We start from the raw sequence: 13,234 nt of genomic DNA, 5'->3' as shown, positions 1-13,234 counted from the left end.
TGTACTCTACTGTACCCTACTGTACTGTCTGTACTCTACTGTACCCTACTGTACTGGCTGAGCTGCAATTCACAGTTGTCGATTGTCGGTGGGGGAAAAAAACAACAATAAACAGTCATATAAATAATTTAATGTAGAACTTGGAGGAACCCTGAAAACTGAAAGAACGTCTCGTACCAATTCCGTCATCTTCGGAGAACACCACGAGCTCGCACCGAATATCCGCTGCCCCCTCCCGGTCAGCTCGAGACCAACGGAAACGGTCATAGACCTGTCCCGTTGATCCACACGAGAGAAACGTATCTAAAAGAGAAACATGCATTAGATTTGTTACAACGTGTCTGATATTTGACTGTTTGTCTAGAATAGAAACGTTCAACCAAATATCCCTTTCTGAGAACTCGACGGAAATGGGGACTTTTCCTTTAAATGTTGTCAGTTGTTGTGTATAATATCCAGGAAGTGTGAGGATTCCTCCCCAGCTGATCTACAGAGCCAGACGGAAGTCTCCTACTCAGGGCTTTTAACGGTGACCGGACAAGGAGACAGTGCTGTTCGGGAAATACTGTCTGGAATTAATCCCGTGGATTATCAGTGGAGACACGGCCCGGTATCCCCCCCCACCGCCTCGGTCTTTTTCTCCCGGTCGGTCGGTCGGTCGGGTGGATCTGCCGCGGTAGGACTGTCATGATCCCGGGCTGGGAATGGCATCGTTTCCCAGTGTTTGTAAGAAGGTCGGACCGGTGGAGGAGGAGGAGGAGAACGGAGAACCGGACCGTTCTCTACAAGACATGTTGAAGGCGATAACCGACGAACGGAACCGTCTTACTATCAGACAAGAAATCAGTGGACTTGGTGAGTTATTGTGCACAGTGGAATTGATTTAGGTTGGTGTGTGGCCTATCGCGTCTGGTAATATCACGCTTCCACCTCATCACTTTATGACTGTCATTTATAATGGACAAACTCTCCAAAAACCCTTGTTATTTATTATCTGTAGGGTTTTCAGCAGTTAAACCGAGCTTTTCTCCGCGGTTGGTTGCTTGGGAACTAGACTACAAATTCCCGACTGTTTTAACGTTTAGAAACATCATTCTAAGATATCATCAGCGAGAGAGAATATTTTCTATTAGAAATGACACCCTTACTGAAGCAGTTTAGCACAGATCTAGCTGAGGAAGTACACTTCTCCCCCAGCGATGCTTACCCACAGGTGTTCAGAACATGCTGCATGTAAACTGTTGGTCTCTATGTTTTTAATGAGCTGAAATCAAAAGATCACAGAAATGTTCCAGACGCACAAAAAAAAAAACGTTTATTTCAAATGTTTTTTTGCACAACTTTGTTTAAGTCCATGTTAGTGAGCATTTCTCCTTTACCAAGATAATCCATCCACATGATAGATGTGGCATATCATGAAGCTGATTTTAAAACAGCATGATCATTACACAGGTGCACCTTGTGCTTGGGGACAATAAAAGGCCGCTCTAAAATGTGCAGTTTTGTCACAACAACACAATGCTACAGATGTGTACATTTTTGAGGGAGCGTGAAATTGGCTTGCTGACTGTAGGAATGTCCACCAGAGCTGTTGCCAGAGGATTGAATGTTAATTTCTCTACCATAAGCCGCCTCCAAAGTCGTTTTAGAGAATTTGGCCGTACGTCCAACCGGTCTCACAACCTGCAGACCACGTGTAACCATGGCAGCCCAGGACCCCCACATCCGGCTTCTTCACCTGCGGGATCGTTCTCAGATCAGCCACCCGGACAGCTGATGAAACTAAGGAGTATTTCAGTCTGTAATAAAGCCCTTTTGTGGGGGGGAAAACTCATTCTGATTGGCTGGGCCTAACTCCCCAATGGGTGGGCCTATGCCCTCTCCTGCCCGGTCATGTGAAATCCATAGACTAGGGCCTCGTTTATTTAATATGAACTGTAAACTCAGTAAAATCGTTGACATTGTTGTATGTTTCATTTTTATATTTTGATTCAATATAATTATCACAGATGGCTGCATATGTCTTCCATAAACAAGCGATTTTTAACATTGAGATATGGCCGCGTGGGAACACTAACCCTATAAACGTGTGTACTAATTTAACTAGGGCTGTCAAACTATTCAAATAATTCATTTAGTTAATGGCAATTTAATCTTTGTATTGTTTATTTTGAAGCAGTGCATTGTGTCACAGGCGTACTATGCTTTAATTGTAAAGGGACGGAAACACAAAATTATCTACATTCACCGTAAACAACAACAACACGTTTTCTAACATGGCTACGGCTGTCAATGTTTCAGTAGGTCTAATCAATGTTTCAGTAGGTCTGGTCAATGTTTCAGTAGGTCTGGTCAATGTTTCAGTAGGTCTGGTCAATGTTTCAGTAGGTCTGATCAATGTTTCAGTAGGTCTGATCAATGTTTCAGTAGGTCTACTCCCTCTGATCAATGTTTCAGCAGGTCTACTCCCTCTGATCAATGTTTCAGCAGGTCTGATCAATGTTTCAGTAGGTATGCTCCCTCTGATCAATGTTTCAGTAGAACTGATCAATGTTTCAGCAGGTCTACTCCCTCTGATCAATGTTTCAGCAGGTCTACTCCCTCTGATCAATGTTTCAGCAGGTCTGATCAATGTTTCAGTAGGTATGCTCCCTCTGATCAATGTTTCAGTAGGTCTGATCAATGTTTCAGTAGGTCTACTCCCTCTGATCAATGTTTCAGTAGGTCTGATCAATGTTTCAGTAGGTCTGATCAATGTTTCAGTAGGTCTACTCCCTCTGATCAATGTTTCAGTAGGTCTGATCAATGTTTCAGTAGGTCTGATCAATGTTTCAGTAGGTCTGCTCCCTCTGATCAATGTTTCAGCAGGTCTGATCAATGTTTCAGTAGGCATGCTCCCTCTGATCAATGTTTCAGTAGGTCTGATCAATGTTTCAGCAGGTCTACTCCCTCTGATCAATGTTTCAGTAGGTCTGCTCCCTCTGATCAATGTTTCAGTAGGTCTGATCAATGTTTCAGTAGGTCTACTCCCTCTGATCAATGTTTCAGCAGGTCTGATCAATGTTTCAGTAGGTCTACTCCCTCTGATCAATGTTTCAGTAGGTCTGATCAATGTTTCAGCAGGTCTACTCCCTCTGATCAATGTTTCAGTAGGTCTGATCAATGTTTCAGCAGGTCTACTCCCTCTGATCAATGTTTCAGCAGGTCTGATCAATGTTTCAGTAGGTATGCTCCCTCTGATCAATGTTTCAGTAGGTCTGATCAATGTTTCAGCAGGTCTACTCCCTCTGATCAATGTTTCAGTAGGTCTGATCAATGTTTCAGTAGGTCTACTCCCTCTGATCAATGTTTCAGCAGGTCTGATCAATGTTTCAGTAGGTCTACTCCCTCTGATCAATGTTTCAGTAGACCAGTAGTTTGATAAACACGTCATTTGGGGGGAAAAAAAGTTGCGACATGCAAGTAGTTTAAAATGGCCCGCGACACGCGCACCAATCTGCAGCAGAAAGACACAAACATTGCAAGTCTTTACTGCAGCCGTGATCCGTGTTCTGCGTTTTAAAAGGTTCTGTTTGGAAACACGTGCGCTTAGAGAGGTTCCATGCTGTGAAGAAAATGGAGGCACGATTAATGGCGTCAACAATTTACGGCGATAAACATGTCACGGGTTATTTAGGCTTTAACATTGACAGACCTCCATTTTAATTTTATTTAGGTAGCCTAGTGGTTAGAGTGGAGGGGCGGCAGGGTAGCCTAGTGGTTAGAGTGGAGGGGCGGCAGGTAGCCTAGTGGTTAGAGTGGAGGGGCGGCAGGGTAGCCTAGTGGTTAGAGTGGAGGGGCGGCAGGGTAGCCTAGTGGTTAGAGTGGAGGGGCGGCAGGGTAGCCTAGTGGTTAGAGTGGAGGGGCGGCAGGTAGCCTAGTGGTTAGAGTGGAGGGGCGGCAGGTAGCCTAGTGGTTAGAGTGGAGGGGCGGCAGGTAGCCTAGTGGTTAGAGTGGAGGGGCGGCAGGTAGCCTAGTGGTTAGAGTGGAGGGGCGGCAGGTAGCCTAGTGGTTAGAGTGGAGGGGAGGCAGGTAGCCTAGTGGTTAGAGTGGAGGGGCGGCAGGTAGCCTAGTGGTTAGAGCGTTGGACTAGTAACCGAAAGGTTGCTGGAACGAATCCCCGAGCTGACAAGGTACAAATCTGTCGTTCTGCCCCTGAACAAGGCAGTTAACCCCACTGTTCCCCGGGAGGTCGTCATTGTAAATAAGAATTTGTTCTTAACTGACTTGCCAAGTTAAATAAAAGGTTAAATAAAAAATTATTTATTGCTGATATGAAAGAGAGGTTCCTTTTATGTTTCAGAAACCGCAGGATGCGATGCCCGATGCTCTGAACGTTAAAACCGATCTTAACAAAACTCCCCCGGTCATCTGTCCCGTCTCTGAACGTTAAAACCGATCTTAACAAAACTCCCCCGGTCATCTGTCCCGTCTCTGAACGTTAAAACCGATCTTAACAAAACTCCCCCGGTCATCTGTCCCGTCTCTGAACGTTAAAACCGATCTTAACAAAACTCCCCCGGTCATCTGTCCCGTCTCTGAAACTTCTCCATTTCCTAACGCTGTAAGCTCCACATGCCCTGTTTCCTGAAACAAATCACATTGCTTCATGGACAGCTAGTCTGTCTGTGTGTTTTCATAGTGCACCTACCAGTGGACCGATGAGGTAGCCACTCAATGGCCCTAAACTGTCGGCTATAGTGTTGTAGACCTTGTGATAGTCCATGTGAATATTATTGGATCACCAGGCCACCAGACTTGTCCCTGGCCAGGAGAAAGGGAGGGAAATTCTATCTGTTTGAGATCTGGATGTTCAACTTTGGCATCAGGAAGTTTTATTTTTGGACCTTTTTGAAAACCACATGATAGAAACATTTGAAATATTTAATGTTTTCAGGCTATAGCAACCGCAGGGAACTGGGATTGTGAACTGTGTTTTTATTATTTCAATGTTTCTGTACCACCGCTGCCTCCTAAAATAGGCCATTCTCATTGTAATGTCACCCACAGCTGCACACCTGCCTAAAGGCAAATTATCATATGAAGGGCATGAGCTCCAGCAAAGGTTATTCATGAATAAAAATGAACCCAAATCGTTTATTTTTAAAAGCAGCCTGGAAAAGCATCTGCTGTGGAAACAACACGGGTGTATTCATTAGTGCACATCGGGGGGGGAAAAACACAAACTTTTTTTTGCACAATTTCAGGTATGTCCCTTTTTTTACGTTTCAGCTCCTGTGTTTTTTTTCCGTTTTGCCTCCCCGTGATCACACCCCGCGCTCGTCACCAGGCCTCTAGTTGGAGACGAGGGCGTGTGGGTATATGGCCGATATACCACGGCTAAGGGCTGTTCTTAGGCATGTTGTGCTGTTCAAGATGACACATTCCTGTAAAATGAGCCTTTTGTAATGAGCATCAGGTGTATTCTACTGTCACTACTGTGAATACTGTATTTTATTTAACCTTTTTATTTAACCAGGCAAGTCAGTTAAGAACAAATTCTTATTTACAATGACGGCCTCCCGGGGAACAGTGGGGTTAACTGCCTTGTTCAGGGGGCAGAACGACAGATTTTTTTACCTTGTCAGCTCGGGGATTCGTTCCAGCAACCTTTCGGATACTAGGCTACCTGCCTCTAACCACTAGGCTACCTGCCTCTAACCACTAGGCTACCTGCCTCTAACCACTAGGCTACCTGCCTCTAACCACTAGGCCACTAGGCTTCCTGCCTCTAACCACTAGGCCACCTGCCTCTAACCACTAGGCCACCTGCCTCTAACCACTAGGCCACCTGCCGCCCCCTCTAACCACTAGGCTACCTGCCGCCTCTAACCACTAGGCTACCTGCCTCTAACCACTAGGCTACCTGCCGCCCCTCTAACCACTAGGCTACCTGCCGCCCCTCTAACCACTAGGCTACCTGCCTCTAACCACTAGGCTACCTGCCGCCCCTCTAACCACTAGGCTACCTGCCGCCCCTCTAACCACTAGGCTACCTGCCGCCCCCTCTAACCACTAGGCTACCTGCCCCCCTCTAACCACTAGGCTACCTGCCCCCTCTAACCACTAGGCTACCTGCCGCCTCCTCTAACCACTAGGCTACCTGCCGCCCCTCTAACCACTAGGCTACCTGCCTCCCCCTCTAACCACTAGGCTACCTGCCGCCCCTCTAACCACTAGGCTACCTGCCCCCCCTCTAACCACTAGGCTACCTGCCTCCCCCCTCTAACCACTAGGCTACCTGCCCCCCCCTCTAACCACTAGGCTACCTGCCGCCCCCTCTAACCACTAGGCTACCTGCCTCTAACCAGAGGCGCTCCCGCAGAGTCAATATGGCGTCTCGTGTCAATATGGCGTCGCCGCAGAGGGCGCCGGGTCTCCTCGTGTCAAAGAGAAACAGGACACTGTGGCCCTGTCTGGTGATGGGGGGGGTTTGGGGAAACAAGACAACACTGTGGCCCTGTCTGGTGATGGGGGGGGGGAAACAAGACAACATTGTGTCCCTGTCTGGTGATTGGGGGGAACAAGACAACACTGTGGCCCTGTCTGGTGATGGGGGGGGGGAGAAACAAGACAACACTGTGGCCCTGTCTGGTGATGGGGGGGACGACGACAAGACAACACTGTGGCCCTGTCTGGTGATGGGGGGGACAAGACAACATTGTGTCCCTGTCTGGTGATTGGGGGGGGGAACAAGACAACACTGTGGCCCTGTCTGGTGATGGGGGGGACGACAAGACAACACTGTGGCCCTGTCTGGTGATGGGGGGAACAAGACAACATTGTGTCCCTGTCTGGTGATGGGGGGGGGTCCCTGTCTGGTGATGGGGGGGGTCCCTGTCTGGTGATTGGGGGGGTCCCTGTCTGGTGATTGGGGGGGTCCCTGTCTGGTGATGGGGGGGTCCCTGTCTGGTGATGGGGGGGGGGTCCCTGCTTGGCGCTGTGGGGCCCCTGCTTGGCGCTGTGGGGCCCCTGCTTGGCGCTGTGGGGCCCCTGCTTGGCCGTGATGTGGAGTCAGTGCCAGTCAGATGCAGGATGGTATGAGGACTCTACTGTCTCTATAGGACCCCGGTCCCCTGTTATCAAGAATGCTGTCTGTCCGCGCCCATAGGAACCAAACAGATGGATTTTTTGGGTTCGTAGTCTGTGTGGAGTGTGTCTATAATTTGGCAAACACATCTGTCGACCCGTCAAGAGTTGAACTCATCTGAACATTTTTTTCTTTCCGTAAAAATGCATGGACACGTCATCTCCCATTTTGAGGAAGCTTTTGGACGTCACGGATACAGATCAACGGGCCAGTTGGCCACGGCCCTATGACTCCCTGCCCCACTACCCAGTCCTCTCCTCTAGTTACTGATGGCCACGGCCCTATGACTCTGACTCCCTGCCCCACTACCCAGTCCTCTACTCTAGTTACTGATGGCCACGGCCCTATGACTCTGACTCCCTGCCCCACTACCCAGTCCTCTCCTCTAGTTACTGATGGCCACGGCCCTATGACTCTGACTCCCTGCCCCACTACCCAGTCCTCTACTCTAGTTACTGATGGCCACGGCCCTATGACTCTGACTCCCTGCCCCACTACCCAGTCCTCTCCTCTAGTTACTGATGGCCACGGCCCTATGACTCCTCCCTGCCCCACTACCCAGTCCTCTCCTCTAGTTACTGATGGCCACGGCCCTATGACTCTGACTCCCTGCCCCACTACCCAGTCCTCTACTCTAGTTACTGATGGCCACGGCCCTATGACTCTGACTCCCTGCCCCACTACCCAGTCCTCTCCTCTAGTTACTGATGGCCACAGCCCTATGACTCTGACTCCCTGCCCCACTACCCAGTCCTCTCCTCTAGTTACTGATGGCCACGGCCCTATGACTCTGACTCCCTGCCCCACTACCCAGTCCTCTCCTCTAGTTACTGATGGCCACGGCCCTATGACTCTGACTCCCTGCCCCACTACCCAGTCCTCTCCTCTAGTTACTGATGGCCACGGCCCTATGACTCTGACTCCCTGCCCCACTACCCAGTCCTCTACTCTAGTTACTGATGCTGTATGAGCATCTTGAGGAGGACTGCAGGTTATAATGAGGTCCTGTATCATATCTCTCTCTTTCTCTCTCTCTCTCTGTCTTTCTCTTTCTCTCTCTCTCTGTCTTTCTCTTTCTCTCTCCTCTCTGTCTCTCTCTCTCATATAGAGGGACCTACTGTCTGTCTGATATCTATTGGCAGGAGTCTTCAATGGGAGGCTGTTAACCAACCAACAAGGGACTCAATATGTTTTAGTTTAGACAACGTTCACGTCCTCAGTGAGGAGATATATTTAGCAGCAATTCCAGTACATACAGACAACATCCCATAAACAAGCACAACACATACCAGAGGATTATGGGCAGTTTTAAACATGTCCTCTCTTCGTTCTACTACAGTCATGATTTAGACCGTCAGAGTTCTTTGGACAAGCCAGCGATAACCAGTTAACACCTTGTTAGTCTTCCCTGGGATGTCAGACAGTCTTAGAAGACTGTCTCATCTCTGTGATCAGGTAGCGCGTGTGTGTGTGTGTGTGTGTGTGTGTGTGTGTGTGTGTGTGTGTGTGTGTGTGTGTGTGTGTGTGTGTGTGTGTGTGTGTGTTCCTCTGTGACAACAGAGGAACACAGTGTTATATGTGTTCCTCATATAACAGTGTTATATGTTGTAGTTTCCTGTTTTGACAGACCGCATCAGAGCGTTGGTCTTGTAGTATAAAAGTCAACTGAAATAGTTGTAATAGAAATAGTCACATTTATAGCCTAACATTTTTTGACTGAGGAGAAACACAAGAATAGATTTTAGTGATTTCTACCTCTCCTGTTGTTATGAGTTGTTCTGGAAAAGTGTTCAGGAACAGAACAGAGCTGAGAGGAGCTGTAGTCCGTATATAGACCAGGGCTTTATTAACGTCTCTCTGGGAGAGAGAGGAGCTCTACTCCATATATAGACCAGGGCTTTATTAACATCTCTCTGGGAGAGAGAGGAGCTCTACTCCATATATAGACCAGGGCTTTATTAACGTCTCTCTGGGAGAGGAGCTCTACTCCATATATAGACCAGGGCTTTATTAACGTCTCTCTGGGAGAGGAGCTCTACTCCATATATAGACCAGGGCTTTATTAACGTCTCTCTGGGAGAGGAGCTCTACTCCATATATAGACCAGGGCTTTATTAACGTCTCTCTGGGAGAGAGAGGAGCTCTACTCCATATATAGACCAGGGCTTTATTAACGTCTCTCTGGGAGAGAGAGGAGCTCTACTCCATATATAGACCAGGGCTTTATTAACGTCTCTCTGGGAGAGGAGCTCTACTCCATATATAGACCAGGGCTTTATCAACGTCTCTCTGGGAGAGGAGCTCTACTCCATATATAGACCAGGGCTTTATTAACGTCTCTCTGGGAGAGGAGCTCTACTCCATATATAGACCAGGGCTTTATTAACGTCTCTCTGGGAGAGAGAGGAGCTCTACTCCATATATAGACCAGGGCTTTATTAACGTCTCTCTGGGAGAGAGAGGAGCTCTACTCCATATATAGACCAGGGCTTTATTAACGTCTCTCTGGGAGAGGAGCTCTACTCCGTATATAGACCAGGGCTTTATTAACGTCTCTCTGGGAGAGAGAGGAGCTCTACTCCATATATAGACCAGGGCTTTATCAACGTCTCTCTGGGAGAGAGAGGAGCTCTACTCCATATATAGACCAGGGCTTTATCAACGTCTCTCTGGGAGAGAGAGGAGCTCTACTCCATATATAGACCAGGGCTTTATTAACGTCTCTCTGGGAGAGGAGGAGCTCTACTCCATATATAGACCAGGGCTTTATCAACGTCTCTCTGGGAGAGAGAGGAGCTCTACTCCATATATAGACCAGGGCTTTATTAACGTCTCTCTGGGAGAGGAGCTCTACTCCATATATAGACCGGGGCTTTATTAACGTCTCTCTGGGAGAGAGAGGAGCTCTACTCCGTATATAGACCAGGGCTTTATCAACGTCTCTCTGGGAGAGAGAGGAGCTCTACTCCATATATAGACCAGGGCTTTATCAACGTCTCTCTGGGAGAGAGAGGAGCTCTACTCCATATATAGACCAGGGCTTTATTAACGTCTCTCTGGGAGAGGGGCTCTACTCCATATATAGACCAGGGCTTTATTAACGTCTCTCTGGGAGAGAGAGGAGCTCTACTCCATATATAGACCAGGGGCTTTATCAACGTCTCTCTGGGAGAGAGAGGAGCTCTACTCCATATATAGACCAGGGGCTTTATTAACGTCTCTCTGGGAGAGAGAGGAGCTCTACTCCATATATAGACCAGGGCTTTATTAACGTCTCTCTGGGAGAGAGAGGAGCTCTACTCCATATATAGACCGGGGCTTTATTAACGTCTCTCTGGGAGAGAGGAGCTCTACTCCATATATAGACCAGGGCTTTATTAACGTCTCTCTGGGAGAGAGAGGAGCTCTACTCCATATATAGACCAGGGCTTTATTAACGTCTCTCTGGGAGAGAGAGGAGCTCTACTCCATATATAGACCAGGGCTTTATTAACGTCTCTCTGGGAGAGGAGCTCTACTCCATATATAGACCAGGGCTTTATTAATGTCTCTCTGGGAGAGGAGCTCTACTCCATATATAGACCAGGGCTTTATTAACGTCTCTCTGGGAGAGGAGCTCTACTCCATATATAGACCAGGGCTTTATTAATGTCTCTCTGGGAGAGAGAGGAGCTCTACTCCATATATAGACCAGGGCTTTATTAACGTCTCTCTGGGAGAGGAGCTCTACTCCATATATAGACCAGGGCTTTATTAACGTCTCTCTGGGAGAGAGAGGAGCTCTACTCCATATATAGACCGGGGCTTTATTAATGTCTCTCTGGGAGAGGAGCTCTACTCCATATATAGACCAGGGCTTTATTAACATCTCTCTGGTGCTGCTGTTCACTAGTAGTAGACCTACCAGTCTGGTGGTGGATTACAGGAGATGGCCTACCAGTCTGGTGGTGGATTACAGGAGAGGGCCTACCAGGCTGGTGGTGGATTACAGGAGAGGGCCTACCAGGCTGGTGGTGGATTACAGGAGAGGGCCTACCAGGCTGGTGGTGGATTACAGGAGAGGGCCTACCAGTCTGGTGGTGGATTACAGGAGAGGGCCTACCAGGCTGGTGGTGGATTACAGGGATTACAGGAGAGGACCTACCAGTCTGGTGGTGGATTACAGGGATTACAGGAGAGGGCCTACCAGGCTGGTGGTGGATTACAGGGATTACAGGAGAGGGCCTACCAGGCTGGTGGTGGATTACAGGTATTACAGGAGAGGGCCTACCAGGCTGGTGGTGGATTACAGGGATTACAGGAGAGGGCCTACCAGGCTGGTGGTGGATTACAGGAGAGGGCCTACCAGGCTGGTGGTGGATTACAGGGATTACAGGAGAGGGCCTACCAGTCTGGTGGTGGATTACAGGAGAGGGCCTACCAGTCTGGTGGTGGATTACAGGGATTACAGGAGAGGGCCTACCAGGCTGGTGGTGGATTACAGGAGAGGGGCCTACCAGGCTGGTGGTGGATTACAGGAGAGGGCCTACCAGTCTGGTGGTGGATTACAGGGATTACAGGAGAGGGCCTACCAGGCTGGTGGTGGATTACAGGAGAGGGCCTACCAGGCTGGTGGTGGATTACAGGAGAGGGCCTACCAGGCTGGTGGTGGATTACAGGGATTACAGGAGAGGGCCTACCAGGCTGGTGGTGGATTACAGGAGAGGGCCTACCAGGCTGGTGGTGGATTACAGGAGAGGGCCTACCAGGCTGGTGGTGGATTACAGGAGAGGGCCTACCAGGCTGGTGGTGGATTACAGGGATTACAGGAGAGGGCCTACCAGGCTGGTGGTGGATTACAGGAGAGGACCTACCAGGCTGGTGGTGGATTACAGGAGAGGGCCTACCAGGCTGGTGGTGGATTACAGGGATTACAGGAGAGGGCCTACCAGGCTGGTGGTGGATTACAGGGATTACAGGAGAGGGCCTACCAGGCTGGTGGTGGATTACAGGAGAGGGCCTACCAGGCTGGTGGTGGATTACAGGGATTACAGGAGAGGGCCTACCAGGCTGGTGGTGGATTACAGGGATTACAGGAGAGGGCCTACCAGGCTGGTGGTGGATTACAGGAGAGGGCCTACCAGGCTGGTGGTGGATTACAGGAGAGGGCTGAGCACGCACCCTTGTGGGGTACCTGTGTTGATGGTCAGCGTAGCAGAGGTGTTGTTGTCAACCTTTGCCACTTGGGGTCGTCCCGTCAGGATCCAGTTGCACAGGGAGGGGTTCAGACCCAGGACCCTGAGCTTAACGGTGAGTCTGTGGATCTGTTAGGGCGGTATGTGAATTGAGGTGGGTTTAGGGTGTTGGGTAAAGTGGAAGTGGTGCTTCATCATGACAGAGTGAGTGCTATGGGGCGATTTAGTAATTTAATTTCCCTTCGCATTCTTGGGTACAGGAACAATGGTGGACATTTTGAAGCAAGTGGGGACAACAGATTGGTATATGGAGAGATTGAATATGTCCGTGAACACTTCATCAGCCGGCTGGTTTGCACATGTTCTGAGAATGCAGCTTGGGATGCCGTCTGGGCCTGCAGCCTCGCGAGGGTTAAGACGCTTAAATGACTTACTCACGTCAGCCATGGAGAACGAGAGCACACGGTCCTCGAGAGCGTTAGGGGCCCGCGTCAATGGCTCGATGTTGTATTCTTCGAAGCGGGCGAAGGTGTTTTAGCTTGTCTTGGAGCGAGATGTCAGTGTCTTCGACGTGATTGTCTGGAGTCCCTGCCACATACGTCTCGCGTCTGAGCAGTTGAATTGCAACTCCACGTTTTGTCTTCTGCACTGTCATTTTGACTCCTTGATTCCCTTACGGAGGTCATAGCTTGTATGTTTGTTTCACGTCCATGTTCCCAGTCACCTTGCCGTGGTTAAATGCAGTGGTTCGCCCCTTTTCCGTTTTGCGTGAACGCTTCCGTATATCCACGGTTTCTGGTTGGGATACCTTCTAATCATCAGAGTGGGGACGACATCATCTATGTACTTCCTGATGAACCCAGTCAGTGTTTATGTCCATACGATTCTGAGGCGACCCAAAACATTTTTTTAGACCGCCTGTTCAAAACAA

General features: G+C 49.1%; 1 protein-coding gene across 1 annotated transcript in view; it reads left to right on the top strand.

Moving 5' to 3' along the window:
- Positions 1 to 242: 242 nt before the first annotated feature.
- LOC106594004 (uncharacterized protein KIAA0930 homolog) overlaps positions 243 to 13,234 on the top strand; it is a 95,180-nt gene continuing 82,188 nt past the window's right edge. The window contains exon 1 of the mRNA XM_045714038.1: positions 243 to 855. Within this exon, the coding sequence (XP_045569994.1) occupies positions 705 to 855 (151 nt within the window). The 5' untranslated portion in view covers positions 243 to 704. The remainder of the gene's footprint in view (positions 856 to 13,234) is intronic.

The sequence above is a fragment of the Salmo salar genome, unplaced genomic scaffold (assembly GCF_905237065.1).
Source record: "Salmo salar unplaced genomic scaffold, Ssal_v3.1, whole genome shotgun sequence".
Lineage (NCBI taxonomy): Eukaryota > Metazoa > Chordata > Actinopteri > Salmoniformes > Salmonidae > Salmo > Salmo salar.
Note: the sequence above shows the minus strand (reverse complement) of the source record. Positions and strands in the feature narration are given on the sequence as shown.